The 18,894-nt window shown below is 42.6% G+C and overlaps 1 protein-coding gene across 1 annotated transcript in view; it reads right to left on the bottom strand.

Moving 5' to 3' along the window:
- Positions 1 to 5,684: 5,684 nt before the first annotated feature.
- The window catches only part of LOC311134443 (neuroplastin-like), a gene marked incomplete at its 5' end in the record, with an annotated part of 45,106 nt that continues 31,896 nt past the window's right edge, over positions 5,685 to 18,894 (bottom strand). The window contains 5 exons of the mRNA XM_084168124.1: positions 5,685 to 5,749; positions 6,497 to 6,565; positions 7,919 to 7,940; positions 15,088 to 15,361; positions 17,490 to 17,623. Coding sequence (XP_084024250.1) covers positions 6,505 to 6,565; positions 7,919 to 7,940; positions 15,088 to 15,361; positions 17,490 to 17,623 — 491 coding nt within the window. The 3' untranslated portion in view covers positions 5,685 to 5,749; positions 6,497 to 6,504. The remainder of the gene's footprint in view (positions 5,750 to 6,496; positions 6,566 to 7,918; positions 7,941 to 15,087; positions 15,362 to 17,489; positions 17,624 to 18,894) is intronic.

Genomic DNA, 18,894 nt, shown 5'->3' with positions numbered 1-18,894 from the left:
TATAATGGTATTTAGGAAAAGATGCGACAGGCACGCACTAGCCTGGGCTACGAGAAAAACGTGTTGGACAAAGAAACAAAAATATACAAGCTATGATGATTCCAAAACATGTATTTCATCAACTCAAACGGCGCAGGATTCCGAAAGTAGTGACAGCGCATCTGCAGCAGAACAGGGATAACTCGAATCTTACTTGGTACTTCAAATGTGCTGCTGCCTGCTCCCGGTTGCAACAGTTCATACCGCTTCGACGCGACGGTCATATTACGGTAGGCCTACATGTCCGGGAACTCAATGAATGACATTCAGCTATCAAGGTATTCCTTAATCAGAGTGTAGTCGCCTAGATGACAACACATCGCGGTGCTGATGCTGATGCTGCCTGCATGCTGTCTGCGCTAATTATCGGACATGCCAGTCGGAGGCAGTGTGAGGAAGGATGCTGGCTGGCTTGTGTGTCTGAGGTCTTCTAATGACAAAGCATGATCTCCTCTCTCTCCTGATTCTCCTCACCAGACAGTAGAGCCCTGGCTAGCTGGCTGTCAATAGGAACATGATGACAGGCAGCCTTCCACGCAGTCAGTCAGTCAGTCAGTCAGTCAGTCAGTCCTCACCAGCTTGCATTCAAAGACCGCTGGCTGCTGCTGTGGGCCGATTCCATCGCAGTAGTGTTCTCTAACAAAGTGGGTATTAATGGGGCTAATCTATCAGGTTGCCATAGGAGCGCTGCTCTCAGCATCCCAGTCCAGCAGGAGTCAGGCTGGACTATAAGAGGATGTGATTTTAAAACTCCCTAATAGACTATTGATGGTATACTTGTTCGTTGTAAATTAGAAATTATAGGCTGCACACACACAAAGTCATACTGGTTCATAACCCAACTTTTGTTATTTACCTGGGCTAATTGATGGGTCAATGACATGCACAAATAAACGATCAAACAGTTATGCCAATATTACTATATTTCTCGTTATTCAAGTAACAATGTATTCACACTGCACTTTCATTGGTTTGAAATCCTGATAAGGGTGCCAAGGGTGGAGATAATATCTACTGGTCAGAAGGTTTGGGGTCAATTCAATTTCTTTCTGTCTGTTTGGGAGGAAAGCTGAAAAGCAATGAGAAAAACTGGAATTGGCATTTCCGTTTACTTCCTGAATTGAAATGAAATGTATCCAACCGTGCTGGTCATACAGAAAGACAATGACTGTCTCCCAAATGGCACCCTATTCCCTGATATAGATTACTACAAACTGAGAGCACTGAGCCACTGAAGGCCTCCTGTAGCTCAGTTGGTAGAGCATGGCGCTTGCAACGCAAGGGTTGTGGGTTCGATTCCCACGGGCAGGGGGCCAGTATGAAAAATGTATGCACTCACTAACTGTAAATCGTTCTGGATAAGAGCGTCTGCTAAATGACTATGTAAGAGACCGCGGCAGTGTTATCCCTGATGATCTCATTGCAGACAAAGTGACTGTCCCAAATGGCTCCCTATATAGTGCACAATTTTTGACCAGAGCCCAATGGACCATAGTGCACTATGTAGGGAATAGGGTACCCATTTAGGATACAACCAAAGGCTTTGTTTGCTGAATTGGCTTTAAGGGGCAGAGAGAGTAACTTTCCACCTACTGCTTCTGTTACTATGGTCTCTCACAGTCTGATAGTCATTGCATTGGTGCTGTGTGTGTGTGTGTGTGTGCATCCGTCTAATAAATGTTAATTTATTTACTGAAAACAATATTTTGTATCTTTGAATAAACTAACTGGTACTCCTTAATTACAAATCAGATTTGACTAGCTATGCTTTTCTCTCCAGTGTGTGTGATTGAGTGTGATTGAGTGTGTGTGTGTGTGTGTGTGTGTGTGTGTGTGTGTGTGTGTGTGTGTGTGTGTGTCCATTATAACATCTGTGATGTTCCGACCACTGTGTGACAACCTCAGTCCAGATGTTGTGCCCTGTTGAATTAAATGGTTCTGGCAGATAGCTGACTCCATATATGGGATACATGGTTCTGGCAGATAGCTGACTCCATATATGGGATACGTGGTTCTGGCAGATAGCTGACTACCTATATGGGATACATGGTTCTGGCAGATAGCTGACTCCCTATATGGGATACATGGTTCTGGCAGATAGCTGACTCCATATATGGGATACATGGTTCTGGCAGATAGCTGACTACCTATATGGGATACATGGTTCTGGCAGATAGCTGACTACCTATATGGGATACATGGTTCTGGCAGATAGCTGACTCCATATATGGGATACATGGTTCTGGCAGATAGCTGACTCCCTATATGGGATACATATACATACTGGGGCGGCAGGTAGCTTAGTGGGTAAGAGCGTTGTGCCAGTAACCGAAAGGTCGCTGGTTCTAATCCCCGAGCCGACTAGGTGAAAAATCTGTCGATGTGCCCTTTGTCACGATCGCTTAAGGAGGAGGACCAAGGCGCAGCGTTGCGGGTGAACATATTTATATTTATTAACTAGATCACACGATCAAAACAATGAACGAAACGTGAAGTCCTTCGATACACAAACCAAAAGGAACAAGAAACCACAACACAAAGTGAAAAGACCGATAGTTAAATATGGCTCCCAATCAGAGACAACCAGCTGACACTCGTTGCCTCTGATTGGGAGTCACTCAGGCCAACATAGATATACAAAACATAGACTTACACACCCTGGCTCAACATAACATAGTCCCCAGAGCCAGGGCGTGACACCCTTGAGCAAGGCACTTAACCCTAATTGCTCCTGTAAGTCGCTCTGGATAAGAGCGTCTGCTAAAATGACTAAAATGTAAATGGATACATGGTTCTGGCAGATAGCTGACTCCATATATGGGATACATGGTTCTGGCAGATAGCTGACTACCTATATGGGATACATGGTTCTGGCAGATAGCTGACTACCTATATGGGATACATGGTTCTGGCAGATAGCTGACTCCCTATATGGGATACATGGTTCTGGCAGATAGCTGACTACCTATATGGGATACGTGTTTCTGGCAGATAGCTGACTCCATATATATGACAACAGTGCCCCCTTCAGTTGTGCTTCTGCCATTTGGTCTGGATGGAAGATTTCTGGATTTATCCTAAAAAAGAGAGAATTGTCAGCCTGATGGTGGAGAAATTAAAGTGGCGCACAGTCACACACACACACCGCACACACACACACACACACCGTACACACACACACCGTACACACACACACGCACACAGTACACACACCGTACACACACACAGTACACACACCGTACACACACACACACACAGTACACACACACCGTACACACACACACTGCTTCTCAAATCTAAGTGTGTCCCCGTGGTCTAAAGTGACATCCTAACTGTCCTCATCTCCAGTCCATCATCTGCATTTTGCCACTGAGGTCAACAGAACCGGAGTGGTGGAAACCTCATTCCACTATTGGTGTCCACCATGTTGCTTTCACCTATCCCGTGCCCTCAGGTCATTGCAGTAGTGGTACACAACAGTAATTTACATGTAATCAACAACTAAATATTCCCACCAAAGTAAACAAATCACTTATCTTGGGAGGTTTTTAGCTGCATCAACCAATAAATAACTACCTGTAGCTTACTTCTCAAACAGGATTGTTGGCTCCTCATGTGACCACTAGGTGGAGCTGTTTTAACATGAAACACTAACGAAGACAGCTGAATGTTTACAGCCCATGCCTGTCTGCTGGTTGTGAAGAGTGTGTGTGTGTGTGTGTGTGTGTGTGTGTGTGTGTGTGTGTGTGTGTGTGTGTGTGTGTGTGTGTGTGTGTGTGTGTGTGTGTGTGTGTGTGTGTGTGTGTGTGTGTGTGTGTGTGTGTGTGTGTGTGTGTGTGTGTGTGTGTGTGTGCGTGCGCGCGCGCGCGTGTGTGTGTGTGTGTGCGCGCGTGCATTAGTGCGTGTGATTGCAAGCTTGGAAACAGATGAAAATCAAGTCATCGACTGAAACAAAACCATTTCTTTTTTTAGGTTTTTATTCTTAAAAATGACTTGGGATTGATTTTGGGATTGCTTTACAAGTGTCAATCTTGACCTACATAACATAGGTCCTGTTGTTGCAATGCCTCCTCTCTAGCTCCAACTTCTAGATCTACTGTACAACATTATTATCTATAGAGATCAACAAGCTGTTCAGTACGCTATCTATCAATGCTCTAAAGATGATTATAGATCCAGTACGCTATCTATCAATGCTCTAAAGATGATTATTGATCAACACACAGAATCTAAAAGCTTCTAAGAGGGATTTGTATATATGAATATCAATATTGATTATTATTGCATAGGATAATAACCATGCTATACACAATACACATACTTTAGTTCAGTCAAAAGCAGTAGTTAGAAGGATTAGGAGTTGTACAATTACATACTAAATTAAAGTTTATACAGATTTTTTTAATTCCCATTATTTTTCTACATTTAAGTGAATCTAATGAATGAATATCCTTCATATTAGTACATGTGTGGTTATATAAGGTGGTTGGATACATACATACATACATACATACAGTACATGTTAAATATAGGAATTTTCAATAAAATTCAAAAAAGACAGGGACATTGCAAAGCCCTTACTAAAATGTTAAACAGATATAATCTGATAAAATATGAATAAATAATGCCTAATTTATAAAATGGTACGCAGCAGAACGATCAACTGTACAGATTTACTGTCATACCAGATTATAATTGGTGGCGTTGTTTCTTTTACATTGCAAAGTCTTTAGCTTCTCATAGTCAACACAAATAAATAGTGATTATCTATCAACATGAAGCCACTCTTAAAGTAAACTAAACCAAGGCTGCGTCCCAAATGGTAACCTGTTCTACACACCCTTCAAATTCAAATAATAATATAATATAATAATAATAATAATATGCCATTTAGCAGACGCTTTTATCCAAAAGCGACTTACAGTCATGCGTGCATACATGTTTACGTATGGGGTGGTCCCGGGGATCGAACCCACTACCCTGGCGTTATCAAGCGCCGTGCTCTACCAGCTGAGCTACAGAGGACTTTGAATCTGGACTTTGAAACCAGTTCCACTGCTTTTTGTTTTTTTAATTCTTCCCCTTTAAATCAGGGACTGATTTAGACCTGGAACACCAGTTAGGTGCGATTCATTAACAGGTAGACCAGCAGTTCTACAGACCTCGTATGGTAAGATTTGAATACTCCTGCCCTATAGAGTGCACTACTTTTGACCAGAGCCCTTTGGGGTGAACTATATAGGGAATAGGGTGCTATTTGGGACGCAAGCCAAAAAGCCTTGTCATGTCTGCACCAAACAGAACGTCAGAATAACTTGCATGCATTACTTTAGAATTAGTAATAACGGAAAATGATAAGAATTTGATGAGAATAAATAATCAATCAATCAATCAATAAACAGCAACAATCAATAACTGCATGCAGCAACAATGGTTATAATGCTTCATAGACACTTCATAAATCATTCATAATGTTATGGGATCACGTTCATTGATCACATTCTTCACCTTTTTAATCACACGATAGATAGATAATCAAATCAGAAGGCATGCCTCATCATTCAATACATCCATTTACAGTAGCTCCTCCCCCTCCTCAACTCTACATACTTTATTGGCAGATATCATCATTCTTATTAGCATATTGCTATGGATCCCTCTCCTGGTTACCTTCATATGGTCAATACATACATGTATAATATGTTATTATCTGTGGAAGGAAAAATAGGAGGCAAGTTATTAGTGTGTAGTTGCTTTGTTTGTAATGGCACCAGGGTTGGGGATAATTCCATTTCAATTCAGTCAATTAAGTTTACTTCCTGGATTTAATTAAATGGAGTTGACCCCAACCCTGGCAGTTGCACACCACTTTTAAGGGCGATTATAATATATAACTATCTGTCCGTTTAAAAAATCCTTCTTTAACCTGTCCCCTCCCCTTCATCTACACTGATTGAAGTGGATTTAACAGGTGACATCAATATGGGATCATATCTTTCACCTGGATTCACCTGGTCAGTCTGTCGTTGAAAGAGCAAGCGTTCTTAATGTTTTGTCCACTCAGTGTACCGCTATCTGTCAGTGGTATTGACGAGATACAGTATGTGGTCACAGCTTATTGATAAAGTAAACTAGCTTTGTTTTCAATATTGATCTCCTGTACAACATGTGGCTATTTGTGGTTATTGACAGGTTATTAATAACATACTGTAGCTACATGATACAGTAAACAACAACAACATTAACAACATACAACCGGGTAAACGGATCGTATGTATCAAGCTTCTCAGAGTAGGAGTGCTCAACTAGGATCTGGCCCCCCGTCTATGTGATCTTATTCATTGTGATCTGAAAGCAAAACTATCCTGAATCAGATGCTTGATACACACGGCCCCAGATCATTGCCACTTCATTTCCTTATCTTGGCATTACCAATAGAGTGGAAAAAAACACTTACCAATGTGCTCAGTTTGTGTTCCTCTGACGAAGGTTCTTGTCTTTGTGATTGTTGGTGGAGTTACTTTTCCTTCAATAGGATAAACAAAGGACACAGTTAGACTGGGTTACCATCAAAACAATTATACTGTAATACACCTTATTGCTGATCACAAACACTACATTTACTGATCATTCAAAAGGGTTAGGGTTAGAACACTACATCTACTGATCATTCAAAAGGGTTAGGGTTAGAACACTACATCTACTGATCATTCAAAAGGGTTAGGGTTAGAACACTACATCTACTGATCATTCAAAAGGGTTAGAACACTACATCTACTGATCATTCAAAAGGGTTAGGGTTAGAACACTACATCTACTGATCATTCAAAAGGGTTAGAACACTACATCTATTGATCATTCAAAAGGGTTTGAACACTACATCTACTGATCATTCAAAAGGGTTAGAACACTACATCTACTGATCATTCAAAAGGGTTAGAACACTACATCTACTGATCATTCAAAAGGGTTAGAACACTACATCTACTGATCATTCAAAAGGGTTAGGGTTAGAACACTACATCTACTGATCATTCAAAAGGGTTAGAACACTACATCTACTGATCATTCAAAAGGGTTAGGGTTAGAACACTACATCTACTGATCATTCAAAAGGGTTAGGGTTAGAAAACTACATCTACTGATCATTCAAAAGGGTTAGAACACTACATCTACTGATCATTCAAAAGGGTTAGAACACTACATCTACTGATCATTCAAAAGGGTTAGAACACTACATCTATTGATCATTCAAAAGGGTTAGAACACTACATCTACTGATCATTCAAAAGGGTTAGAACACTACATCTACTGATCATTCAAAAGGGTTAGAACACTACATCTACTGATCATTCATGTGGTCCTCTGTAGCTCAGCTGGTAGAGCACGGCGCTTGTAACGCCAAGGTAGTGGGTTCGATCCCCGGGACCACCCATACACAAAAAAAAAATATAAAAAAAAATAACAAATGTATGCACGCATGACTGTAAGTCGCTTTGGATAAAAGCGTCTGCTAAATGGCATATTATTATTATTATTCAAAAGGGTTAGGGTTAGAACACTACATCTACTGATCATTCAAAAGGGTTAGAACACTACATCTACTGATCATTCAAAAGGGTTAGAACACTACATCTACTGATCATTCAAAATGTTTTTTAGAACTTGCTGTATGGATGACTCAGAGGCAATGTTGCTGTCAATTAGGAACATTGGAATTGGAAGATCAATTTCAGTTTACTTTCTGAATTCAAATAGAATTGAGCCCAACCCTGATGTACAGTAGTTTACAGAAACAGCTACAAGACGAAAATACTAGAGCAAAACACCATAAATAGACTTCTAACTAAATAAATGATTGTAACATAGATGTACTTACATTGGTCCAGCTGGTTCATCATCTGATGCACAAAGGGAAAATATGGAGAAATGAAGACAAATGAAGACAATAAAAGCCTTTGCGTTAGATAATCATCTGAAAAGGTCTTCTGAAGAACAACAGGAAGAAAATAGTGCATGCTGATGGTGAAATGGCAATTGTTTCAGTAGAAAGTATGTCTAAAAAATAAGCAATGTGTTACAGTGGTAATATGACTTTAACATCTTGTCTGGTTGGAGGCTTGGTTGAATGATGTTCAAAGACAGTTCTGTGTGTTCCATAGCTCCATCATTTTGGAATTTAACTTAGTTCCATAAGTTCTATAAGTGGAATTAAAGGGACATTTCACATATTCACAATTTCCAGCACCACCCCAACATCAACATACAGTATGTGAAAATTGTGCATTTCTATGTTTTGTAGTAAAAAATATAAGAGGAAGATAAGTGTTTCCAATTACATCATTGGTGTACATCGTTTGATTTTAACCAATTATGAGTAGGCATTGTCTACTAATTGGTTGATGATGTCATTGGAAACATTTATCTTCCTCTATCTTTTTAACTACAAAACATAGAAACACGCAATTTTCACATATGTTGATGTTAGGGTGGTGTTGGAGATGATGAATATGAAGATGAACATTTTTGAAATGTCCCTTTAAGTTCCATAAGTGGAATTCAGTTAAGTTCCATAAGTGGAATTCAGTTAAGTTCCATAAGTGGAATTCAGTTAAGTTCCATAAGTGGAATTCAGTTAAGTTCCATGAGTGGAATTCAGTTAAGTTCCATAAGTGGAATTCAGTTAAGTTCCATAAGTGGAATTCAGTTAAGTTCCATAAGTGGAATTCAGTTAAGTTCCATGAGTGGAATTCAGTTAAGTTCCATAAGTGGAATTCAGTTAAATTCCATAACTGAATGAACTCAACTTCATCTCAAAACCATGCTGATGGAATGGAAGCTCAGGTGAAGAAGTTAAATAATGAATAGACCCTGTGCTGAATGGAAGCCATATTAAAACTTAGCATGAGACGGAACAATCACAGTCACAATTAACACCAAATGCAGTCAAAATGAGCCATAAAACCAATAAGATCCATGGGATGAGAAAGTGATTACGTAATTCAAGCAGAGCAGATGCAAGTTTAAATTCACTTTTATTACAAACATACTGTAGCATGCGTGGGCAGACAAACTGCGCACAAAAGTATGTTCAAACACTGCATTGAAATTGACCAGCACAGAGAAAACAATTGTAGTCCTGTGAGGCTAAGTTGGTAGAGCATGGTGCTTGCAAAGCCAAGGAGCGTGGGTTCGATTCCCGCTGGGGCTACCCATACGAAAAATGTACACACGCATGACTAAGTCATTTTTGATTAATGGCATATATTATATTAATTGACTCCTTACAAAGGTATACTATGCTCCTAGCATAGACTAGAGAATACAATACATTCAAAACTGAAGATGCCCTTGAAGGTGACCTTGGCACGATATTCCATATTTTTTTAAATGTAAGCTTGGAGTCTTTGACTGTGAAACTCCATAGAGAAGTAGCCTAAGCAGAAAGTTAATATGCATTATAATTTAAGATTCTAAAGAAAATCTAGTGAGCAAAACTGGTTATATGAACAGTTAACAACCAAATAATGATGTCTTGATGACGTCTTGATGCCGTCTTGATATCTTCCCAACAAGAAAATCACATCTGTTTGACGTTACATGCCAAATTTTGCCCGCTGGGGATAGATGCATGTAGAGAATGCTGTGTAGCCTGGGGTCAGATCTGTTTGTGCTGTCTTGCCAATACCCCATGGAACAACGACCATAGGAGTTAGCTACGCAACACAAACAGTTCTGGGACCAGGCTAGTTTGTTATAGATGCTGATTGAAACTCAAGAGGCATGCAGAGTCTCTCACTTACCAAACATAGGTTGGGTTATGCAATTTGGGACAGAGGGTGGAAAATATTACACAGTAGTACCCTAATTGTATATTCTAAACTTGTCTTAGCACTGCTAACATATATTAACTAAGGGTGTGTGTGTGTGTGTGTGTGTGTGTGTGTGTGTGTGTGTGTGTGTGTGTGTGTAAGTGTGTGTGTGTGTGGTGTGTGGTGTGTGGTGTGTGGTGTGTGTGTGTGTGTGTGTGTGTGTGTGTGTGTGTGTGTGTGTCTGTGTGTGTGTGTGTGTGTGTGTGTGTGTGTGTGTAAGTGTGTGTGTGTGTGTGTGTGTGTGTAAGTGTGTGTGTGTGTGTGTGTGTAAGTGTGTGTGTGTGTGTGTGTGTGTGTGTGTGTGTGTGTGTAAGTGTGTGTGTGTGTCTTTAGTGTGTGTGTGTGTGTGTGTCTTTAGTGTGTGTGTGTGTGTGTAAGTGTGTGTGTGTGTGTGTCTTTAGTGTGTGTGTGTGTGTGTAAGTGTGTGTGTGTGTGTGTCTTTAGTGTGTGTGTGTGTGTAAACATCTGCTCTGTCGCTACCTGACTGGCTACGTCTGCACTCAATAAGTCTCAGTAGCTTCACCCAACAGGTGCACACACACACACACACACTAAAGACACACACACACACACACACACACACAAAGACACACACACACACACACACACACACACACACACACTAAAGACACACACACACACACACACACACACTAAAGACACACGACACAGTTGCTGTAGGGAAACACCTTGTCAGGACAATCTCACGGATCGAATACTGCAGTGTAGCCAACAGGGGACGAGTGTCTATTATTAACGACTGTCGAAGGACCTTGGCTGCGTCTCAAATGGCACCCTATTCCCTACAGAGTGCCCAATAGGCTCTGGTCTAAAGTAGTGCACTATAAATGGAATAGGGTGCTATTTGGAACGCACATCCTTGTGTTGTTTGTCCTCGTGCTCTCATTCAGTTAGGCCAGCTGGGACGATGTTAGGTCAGCTGGGACGATGTTAGGCCAGCTGGGACGATGTTAGGCCAGCTGGGACGATGTTAGGCCAGCTGGGACGATGTGAGGCCAGGTGGGACGATGTTAGGCCAGGTGGGACGATGTTAGGCCAGCTGGGACGATGTTAGGCCAGCTGGGACGATGTTAGGCCAGGTGGGACGATGTTAGGCCAGGTGGGACGATGTTAGGTCAGCTGGGACGATGTTAGGCCAGCTGGGACGATGTTAGGCCAGCTGGGACGATGTTAGGCCAGCTGGGACGATATTAGGCCAGCTGGGACGATGTTAGGCCAGCTGGGACGATGTTAGGCCAGGTGGGACGATGTTAGGTCAGCTGGGACGATATTAGGCCAGCTGGGACGATGTTAGGCCAGCTGGGACGATATTAGGCCAGCTGGGACGATGTTAGGTCAGCTGGGACGATGTTAGGCCAGCTGGGACGATGTTAGGCCAGGTGAGACGATGTTAGGTCAGCTGGGACGATATTAGGCCAGATAGGACGATATTAGGCCAGCTGGGACGATGTTAGGCCAGCTGGGACGATGTTAGGCCAGCTGGGACGATATTAGGCCAGCTGGGACGATGTTAGGCCAGCTGGGACGATGTTAGGCCAGGAGGGACGATGTTAGGTCAGCTGGGACGATATAATGCCAGCTGGGACGATATTAGGCCAGCTGGGACGATGTTAGGCCAGCTGGGACGATGTTAGGCCAGCTGGGACGATGTTAGGCCAGCTGGGACGATGTTAGGCCAGCTGGGACGATGTTAGGCCAGCTGGGACGATGTTAGGCCAGGTGGGACGATGTTAGGTCAGCTGGGACGATGTTAGGCCAGCTGGGACGATGTTAGGCCAGCTGGGACGATATTAGGCCAGCTGGGACGATGTTAGGCCAGCTGGGACGATGTTAGGCCAGCTGGGACGATGTTAGGCCAGCTGGGACGATGTTAGGCCAGCTGGGACGATATTAGGCCAGCTGGGATGATGTGAGGCCAGGTGGGACGATGTTAGGCCAGCTGGGACGATGTTAGGCCAGCTGGGACGATGTTAGCAAGTATGTAGTGGTAGCAATGTGGAGGGTAAACCCTGATAACTGTGGGTTAATAGCAGGGTAAACCCTGATAACTGTGGGTTAATAGAAGGGTAAACCCAGAACACTGTGGGTTAATAGGAGGGTAAACCCTGATCACTGTGGGTTAATAGCAGGGTAAACCCTGATAACTGAGGGTTAATAGAAGGGTAAACCCAGAACACTGTGGGTTAATAGGAGGGTAAACCCTGATCACTGTGTGTTAATAGCAGGGTAAACACTGATGACTGTGGGTTAATAGAAGGGTAAACCCAGAACACTGTGGGTTAATAAGAGGGTAAACCCTGGTCACTGTGGGTTAATAGGAGGGTAAACCCTGAACACTGTGGGTTAATAGGAGGGTAAACCCTGGTCACTGTGGGTTAATAGGAGGGTAAACCCTGAACACTGTGGGTTAATAGAAGGGTAAACCCAGAACACTGTGGGTTAATAGGAGAGTAAACCCTGAACACTGTGGGTTAATAGGAGGGTAAACCCTGAACACTGTGGGTAAATAAGAGGGTAAACCCTGAACACTGTGGGTTAATAAGAGGGTAACACCTGACACTGTGGGTTAATAAGAGGGTAAACCCTGAACACTGTGGGTAAATAAGAGGGTAAACCCTGAACACTGTGGGTTAATAAGAGGGTAACACCTGACACTGTGGGTTAATAAGAGGATAAACCCTGAACACTGTGGGTTAATAAGAGGGTAAACCCTGAACACTGTGGGTTAATATGAGGGTAAACCCTGAACACTGTGGACGATGTTAGGCCAGCTGGGACGATATTAGGCCAGCTGGGATGATGTGAGGCCAGCTGGGACGATGTTAGCAAGTATGTAGTGGTAGCAATGTGGAGGGTAAACCCTGATTACTGTGGTTTAATAAGAGGGTAAACCATAATCACTGTGGGTTAATAGCAGGGTAAACCCTGATAACTGTGGGTTAATAGGACAGTAAACCCTGATCACTGTGGGTTAATAAGAGGGTAAACCCTGAACACTATGGGTTAATATGAGGGTAAACCCTGATTACTGTGGGTTACTGTGGGTTAATAAGAGGGTAACACCTGAACACTGTGGGTTAATAGGAGGGTAAACCCTGAACACTGTGGGTTAATAGAAGGGTAAACCCAGAACACTGTGGGTTAATAAGAGGGTAAACCCTGGTCACTGTGGGTTAATAGGAGGGTAAACCCTGAACACTGTGGGTTAATAGAAGGGTAAACCCAGAACACTGTGGGTTAATAGAAGGGTAAACCCAGAACACTGTGGGTTAATAAGAGGGTAAACCCTGGTCACTGTGGGTTAATAGGAGGGTAAACCCTGAACACTGTGGGTTAATATAAGGGTAAACCCAGAATACTGTGGGTTAATAAGAGGGTAAACCCTGAACACGGTGGGTTAATAGGAGAGTAAACCCTGAACACTGTGGGTTAATAGGAGGGTAAACCCTGAACACTGTGGGTTAATAGAAGGGTAAACCCTGGCCACTGTGGGTTAATATGAGGGTAAACCCTGAACACTGTGGGTTAATAGGAGGGTAAACCCTGAACACTGTGGGTTAATAGAAGGGTAAACCCAGAACACTGTGGGTTAATAAGAGGGTAAACCCTGAACACTGTGGGTTAATAGGAGGGTAAACCCTGAACACTGTGGGTTAATAGAAGGGTAAACCCAGAACACTGTGGGTTAATAAGAGGGTAAACCCTGAACACTGTGGGTTAATAGGAGGGTAAACCCTGGTCACTGTGGGTTAATAGGAGGGTAAACCCTGAACACTGTGGGTTAATAGCAGGGTAAACCCTGATAACTGTGGGTTAATAGGACAGTAAACCCTGATCACTGTGGGTTAATAAGAGGGTAAACCCTGAACACTATGGGTTAATATGAGGGTAAACCCTGATTACTGTGGGTTACTGTGGGTTAATAAGAGGGTAACACCTGAACACTGTGGGTTAATAGGAGGGTAAACCCTGAACACTGTGGGTTAATAGAAGGGTAAACCCAGAACACTGTGGGTTAATAAGAGGGTAGACCCTGGTCACTGTGGGTTAATAGGAGGGTAAACCCTGAACACTGTGGGTTAATAGAAGGGTAAACCCAGAACACTGTGGGTTAATAGAAGGGTAAACCCAGAACACTGTGGGTTAATAAGAGGGTAAACCCTGGTCACTGTGGGTTAATAGGAGGGTAAACCCTGAACACTGTGGGTTAATATAAGGGTAAACCCAGAATACTGTGGGTTAATAAGAGGGTAAACCCTGAACACGGTGGGTTAATAGGAGAGTAAACCCTGAACACTGTGGGTTAATAGGAGGGTAAACCCTGAACACTGTGGGTTAATAGGAGGGTAAACCCTGGTCACTGTGGGTTAATAGGAGGGTAAACCCTGAACACTGTGGGTTAATAGGAGGGTAAACCCTGAACACTGTGGGTTAATAGAAGGGTAAACCCAGAACACTGTGGGTTAATAAGAGGGTAAACCCTGAACACTGTGGGTTAATAGGAGGGTAAACCCTGAACACTGTGGGTTAATAGAAGGGTAAACCCAGAACACTGTGGGTTAATAAGAGGGTAAACCCTGAACACTGTGGGTTAATAGGAGGGTAAACCCTGGTCACTGTGGGTTAATAGGAGGGTAAACCCTGAACACTGTGGGTTAATAGGAGGGTAAACCCTGAACACTGTGGGTTAATAGAAGGGTAAACCCAGAACACTGTGGGTTAATAAGAGGGTAAACCCTGAACACTGTGGGTTAATAGGAGGGTAAACCCTGGTCACTGTGGGTTAATAGGAGGGTAAACCCTGAACACTGTGGGTTAATAAGAGGGTAACACCTGAACACGGTGGGTAAACTGAGTTTACATGCGTTAACCCTCCACTACGTTGTTAGGTCAACAGCTGGTTGGCAAGGATTCATATATACAGAGAGAACTACAGTATGTTTTTAAAATGTAGTATGAACTCTTTCTCTGAAGTCATATCTGCAGCATTGAAGAACGTCGACTATTGCTTTTCTCCACTTGGAAAACAATGAATTATTTGAAATGGCTATCTGCAAACTATACTTGACCACAAAAACAATAAAAACATTCAATGAGAACAAACCACAAATCAAAATGGCCGCCATGACTGATATGGTCTCAGACTCTGACTCACCGTCTTGTATGTCGTCTGGCTTCTTTCGTTTTTCGTAGACCACGATGATGATGACCAGGACGATGACCTCGGCCAGGACGCCCAGCAGAGGCCAAAGCCAGGCCAGGTAGCTCCGGACCCGCAGCACAGACACAATGGACGAAGTGCCGATCATGTTGGTGGCGTTGCACTGGTACTCCCCAGGGTCGGAGCCGATGTCCAGGTTGATGATGCTCAGCTCAGTGTAGTTGTCTTTGTTGTTAATGAAGAAACGGCCGGAGGAGTTGTCAATGTCCTGGGGGGAGAGAAGAGAAAGAGAGAAGTGATTATGGTATGTGTGTGTGTGTGTGTGTGTGTGTATGTGTGTGTGCCAATGTCCTGGGGGAAGAAAATGAAGAAGAAGAAAAACCACAAAAACAACAACAACCACAACAACAACCACAACAACCACCACAAACAACTACCACAACAACAACAACCACCACAACAACTACAACAACTGAATGAAAAGAAGAAGAAACTTCACTATGAAACAAAGATAAATTACATAAAGAATGATAGTAAAAAGCTATGAAGCACCTTAAATGAAATTTTGGGCAAAAAGGCAAACACAGCTCCATCATGCATTGAATCAGATGGCTCATTCATCACAAAACCCACTGATATTGCCAACTACTTTAATGATTTTTTCATTGGCAAGATTAGCAAACTTATGCATGACATGCTAGCAACCAACGCTGACACTACACATCCATGTATATCTGACCAAATGATGAAAGACAAGCATTGTAATTTTGAATTCCATAAAGTAAGTGTGGAAGAGGTAAAAAAAAGTATTATTGTCAATCATCAATGACAAGCCACCGGGGTCTGACAAATTGGATGGAAAATTACTGAGGATAATAGCGGACGATATTGCCACTCCTATTTGCCATATCTTCAATTTAAGCCTACTAGAAAGTGTGTGCCCTCACGCCTGGAGGGAAGCAAAAGTTATTCCCCTACCTAAGAATAGTAAAGCCCCCTTAACTGGCTCAAATAGCTGACCAATCAGCCTTTTACCAACCCTTAGTCAACTTTTGGAAATAATTGTGTTTGACCAGATAAAATGCTATTTTACAGTAAACAAATTGACAACAGACTTTCAGCACGCTTATAGCGAAGGACATTCAACAAGCACAGCACTTATACAAATGACTGATGATTGGCTGAGAGAAATTGATGATAAAAAAACTGTGGGGGCTGTTTTGTTAGACTTCAGTTCGGCTTTTGACATTATCAATTATAGTCTGTTGCTGGAAAAACAAATGTGTTATGGCTTTACAACCCCTGCTATATTGTGGATAAAGAGTTACCTGTCTAACAGAACACAGAGGGTGTTCATTAATGGAAGCCTCTCCAACAAAATCCAGGTAGAATCAGGAATTCCCCAGGGCAGCTATCTAGGCCCCTTACTTTTTCAATATTTACTAACGACATGCCACTGGCTTTGAGTAAAGCCAGTGTGTTTGTGTATGCGGATGACTCATTCACTAAACCCTAAACCTCAACTAAATCTTGTAATGAATAATGTGGAAATTTAGCAAGTTGAGGAAACTAAACTGCTTGGAGTAACCCTGGATTGTAAACTGTCATGGTCAAAACATATTGATACAACAGTAGCTAGGATGGGGAGAAGTCTGTCTATAATAAAGCACTGCTCTGCATTCTTAACACCACTATCAACAAGGCAGGTCCTACAGGCCCTAGTTTTGTCGCACCTGGACTACTGTTCAGTTGTGTGGTCAGGTGCCACAAAGAGGGACTTAGTAAAATTGCAATTGGCTCAGAACAGGGCAGCACGGCTGGCCCTTGGATGTACATAGAGAGCTAACATTAATAATATGCATGCCAATCTATCCTGGCTCAAAGTGGAGGAGAGATTGACTTCATCACTACTTGTCTTTGTGAGAGGTATTGACATGTTGAATGCACCGAGCTGTCTGTTTGAACTACTGGCACACAGCTCGGACACCCATGCATACCCCACAAGACATGCCACCAGAGGTCTCTTCACAGTCCCCAAGTCAAGAACAGACTATGGGAGGTGCACAGTACTACATAGAGCCATGACTACATGGAACTCTATTCCACATCAAGTAACTCATGCCAGCAGTAAAATTAGATTTAAAAAAAAACATTTTAAAATACACCTTATGGAACAGCGGGGACTGTGAAGCATGGTAGTAGAGTAGAGGCCTGAGGGCACACATTTAATGTTGTGAAATCTGTTATGAATGTATTGTGTAATGTTATTAATATGTATAACTGCCTTAATTTTGCTGGACCCCAGGAGGAGTAGCTGCTGCCTTGGCAGAAACTAAATGGGGATCCATAATAAATACAAATTCCACAACAACAACAACCACAACAACAAGACGTACCATGTAGAACCCGTTGTCCAGTTTGCGCCAGGTCCAGATGGGGTAGGGGTATCCCGTGGCCTTACAGTACAGCAGGGCTTTCTGACCCTCATTCTTATTGTCACTACGCTTGTGGCCTATGATGTCAGGACCAGCTGGAATGAGGGGAAACGACCAATGAGAACAAAGGAAATCAAAAACAAGGAAGGGCAATGATAACTATTTTCTAATAATACATTTCCCTATATAGTGCATTTCTTTTGAAAAGGGGCCCACAGGGCTCTGGTCAACAGTAGTGCACTATGTAGGGAATAGGGTGCCATTTGGAACGCACAGAATGAAGGCAATGCCAGTTTACTAGTACAATGTTATCACATAATAATGCTTTAGTGCTTGTGTTCCAAATAGCATCACAATCCTTATATAGTGCACTACTTTATGGGATCTGGTCAAAAGTAGTGCACTATGTAGGGAATAGGGTGCCACTGGGGAGGTACCCAATGAAGGCAATGACAGTTTTACTAATAATACAATGTTATCTCATAATAAAGGGTTGGGGTCAATTCCATTTGAATTCTGTCAATACAGGAAGTAAACTGAAACTATGGAGTGCCCTATTAGATACAGTAGGGAGAACAAGTATTTGATACACTGCCGATTTTGCAGGTTTTCCTACTTACAAAGCATGTAGAGGTCTGTAATTTTTATCATAGGTACACTTCAACTGTGAGAGACGGAATCTAAAACAAAAATCCAGAAAATCACATTGTATGATTTTTAAGTAATTAATTTGCATTTTATTGCATGACATAAGTATTTGATCACCTACCAACCAGTAAGAATTCCGGCTCTCACAGACCTGTTAGTTTTTCTTTAAGAAGCCCTCCTGTTCTCCACTCATTACCTGTATTAACTGCACCTGTTTGAACTCGTTACCTGTATAAAAGACACCTGTCCACACACTCAATCAAACAGACTCCAACCTCTCCACAATGGCCAAGACCAGAGAGCTGTGTAAGGACATCAGGGATAACATTGTAGACCTGCACAAGGCTGGGATGGGCTACAGGACAATAGGCAAGCAGCTTGGTGAGAAGGCAACAACTGTTGGCGCAATTATTAGAAAATGGAAGAAGTTCAAGATGACGGTCAATCACCCTCGGTCTGGGGCTCCATGCAAGATCTCACCTCGTGGGGCATCAATGATCATGAGGAAGGTGAGGGATCAGCCCAGAACTACACGGCAGGACCTGGTCAATGACCTGAAGAGAGCTGGGACCACAGTCTCAAAGAAAACCATTAGTAACACACTACGCCGTCATGGATTAAAATCCTGCAGCGCACACAAGGTCCCCCTGCTCAAGCCAGCGCATGTCCAGGCCCGTCTGAACTTTGCCAATGACCATCTGGATGATCCAGAGGAGGA

This window comes from Coregonus lavaretus, assembly GCF_964263955.1.
Source record: "Coregonus lavaretus genome assembly, chromosome: 9".
Lineage (NCBI taxonomy): Eukaryota > Metazoa > Chordata > Actinopteri > Salmoniformes > Salmonidae > Coregonus > Coregonus lavaretus.
This window is presented reverse-complemented; position numbering and strand designations above follow the sequence as displayed.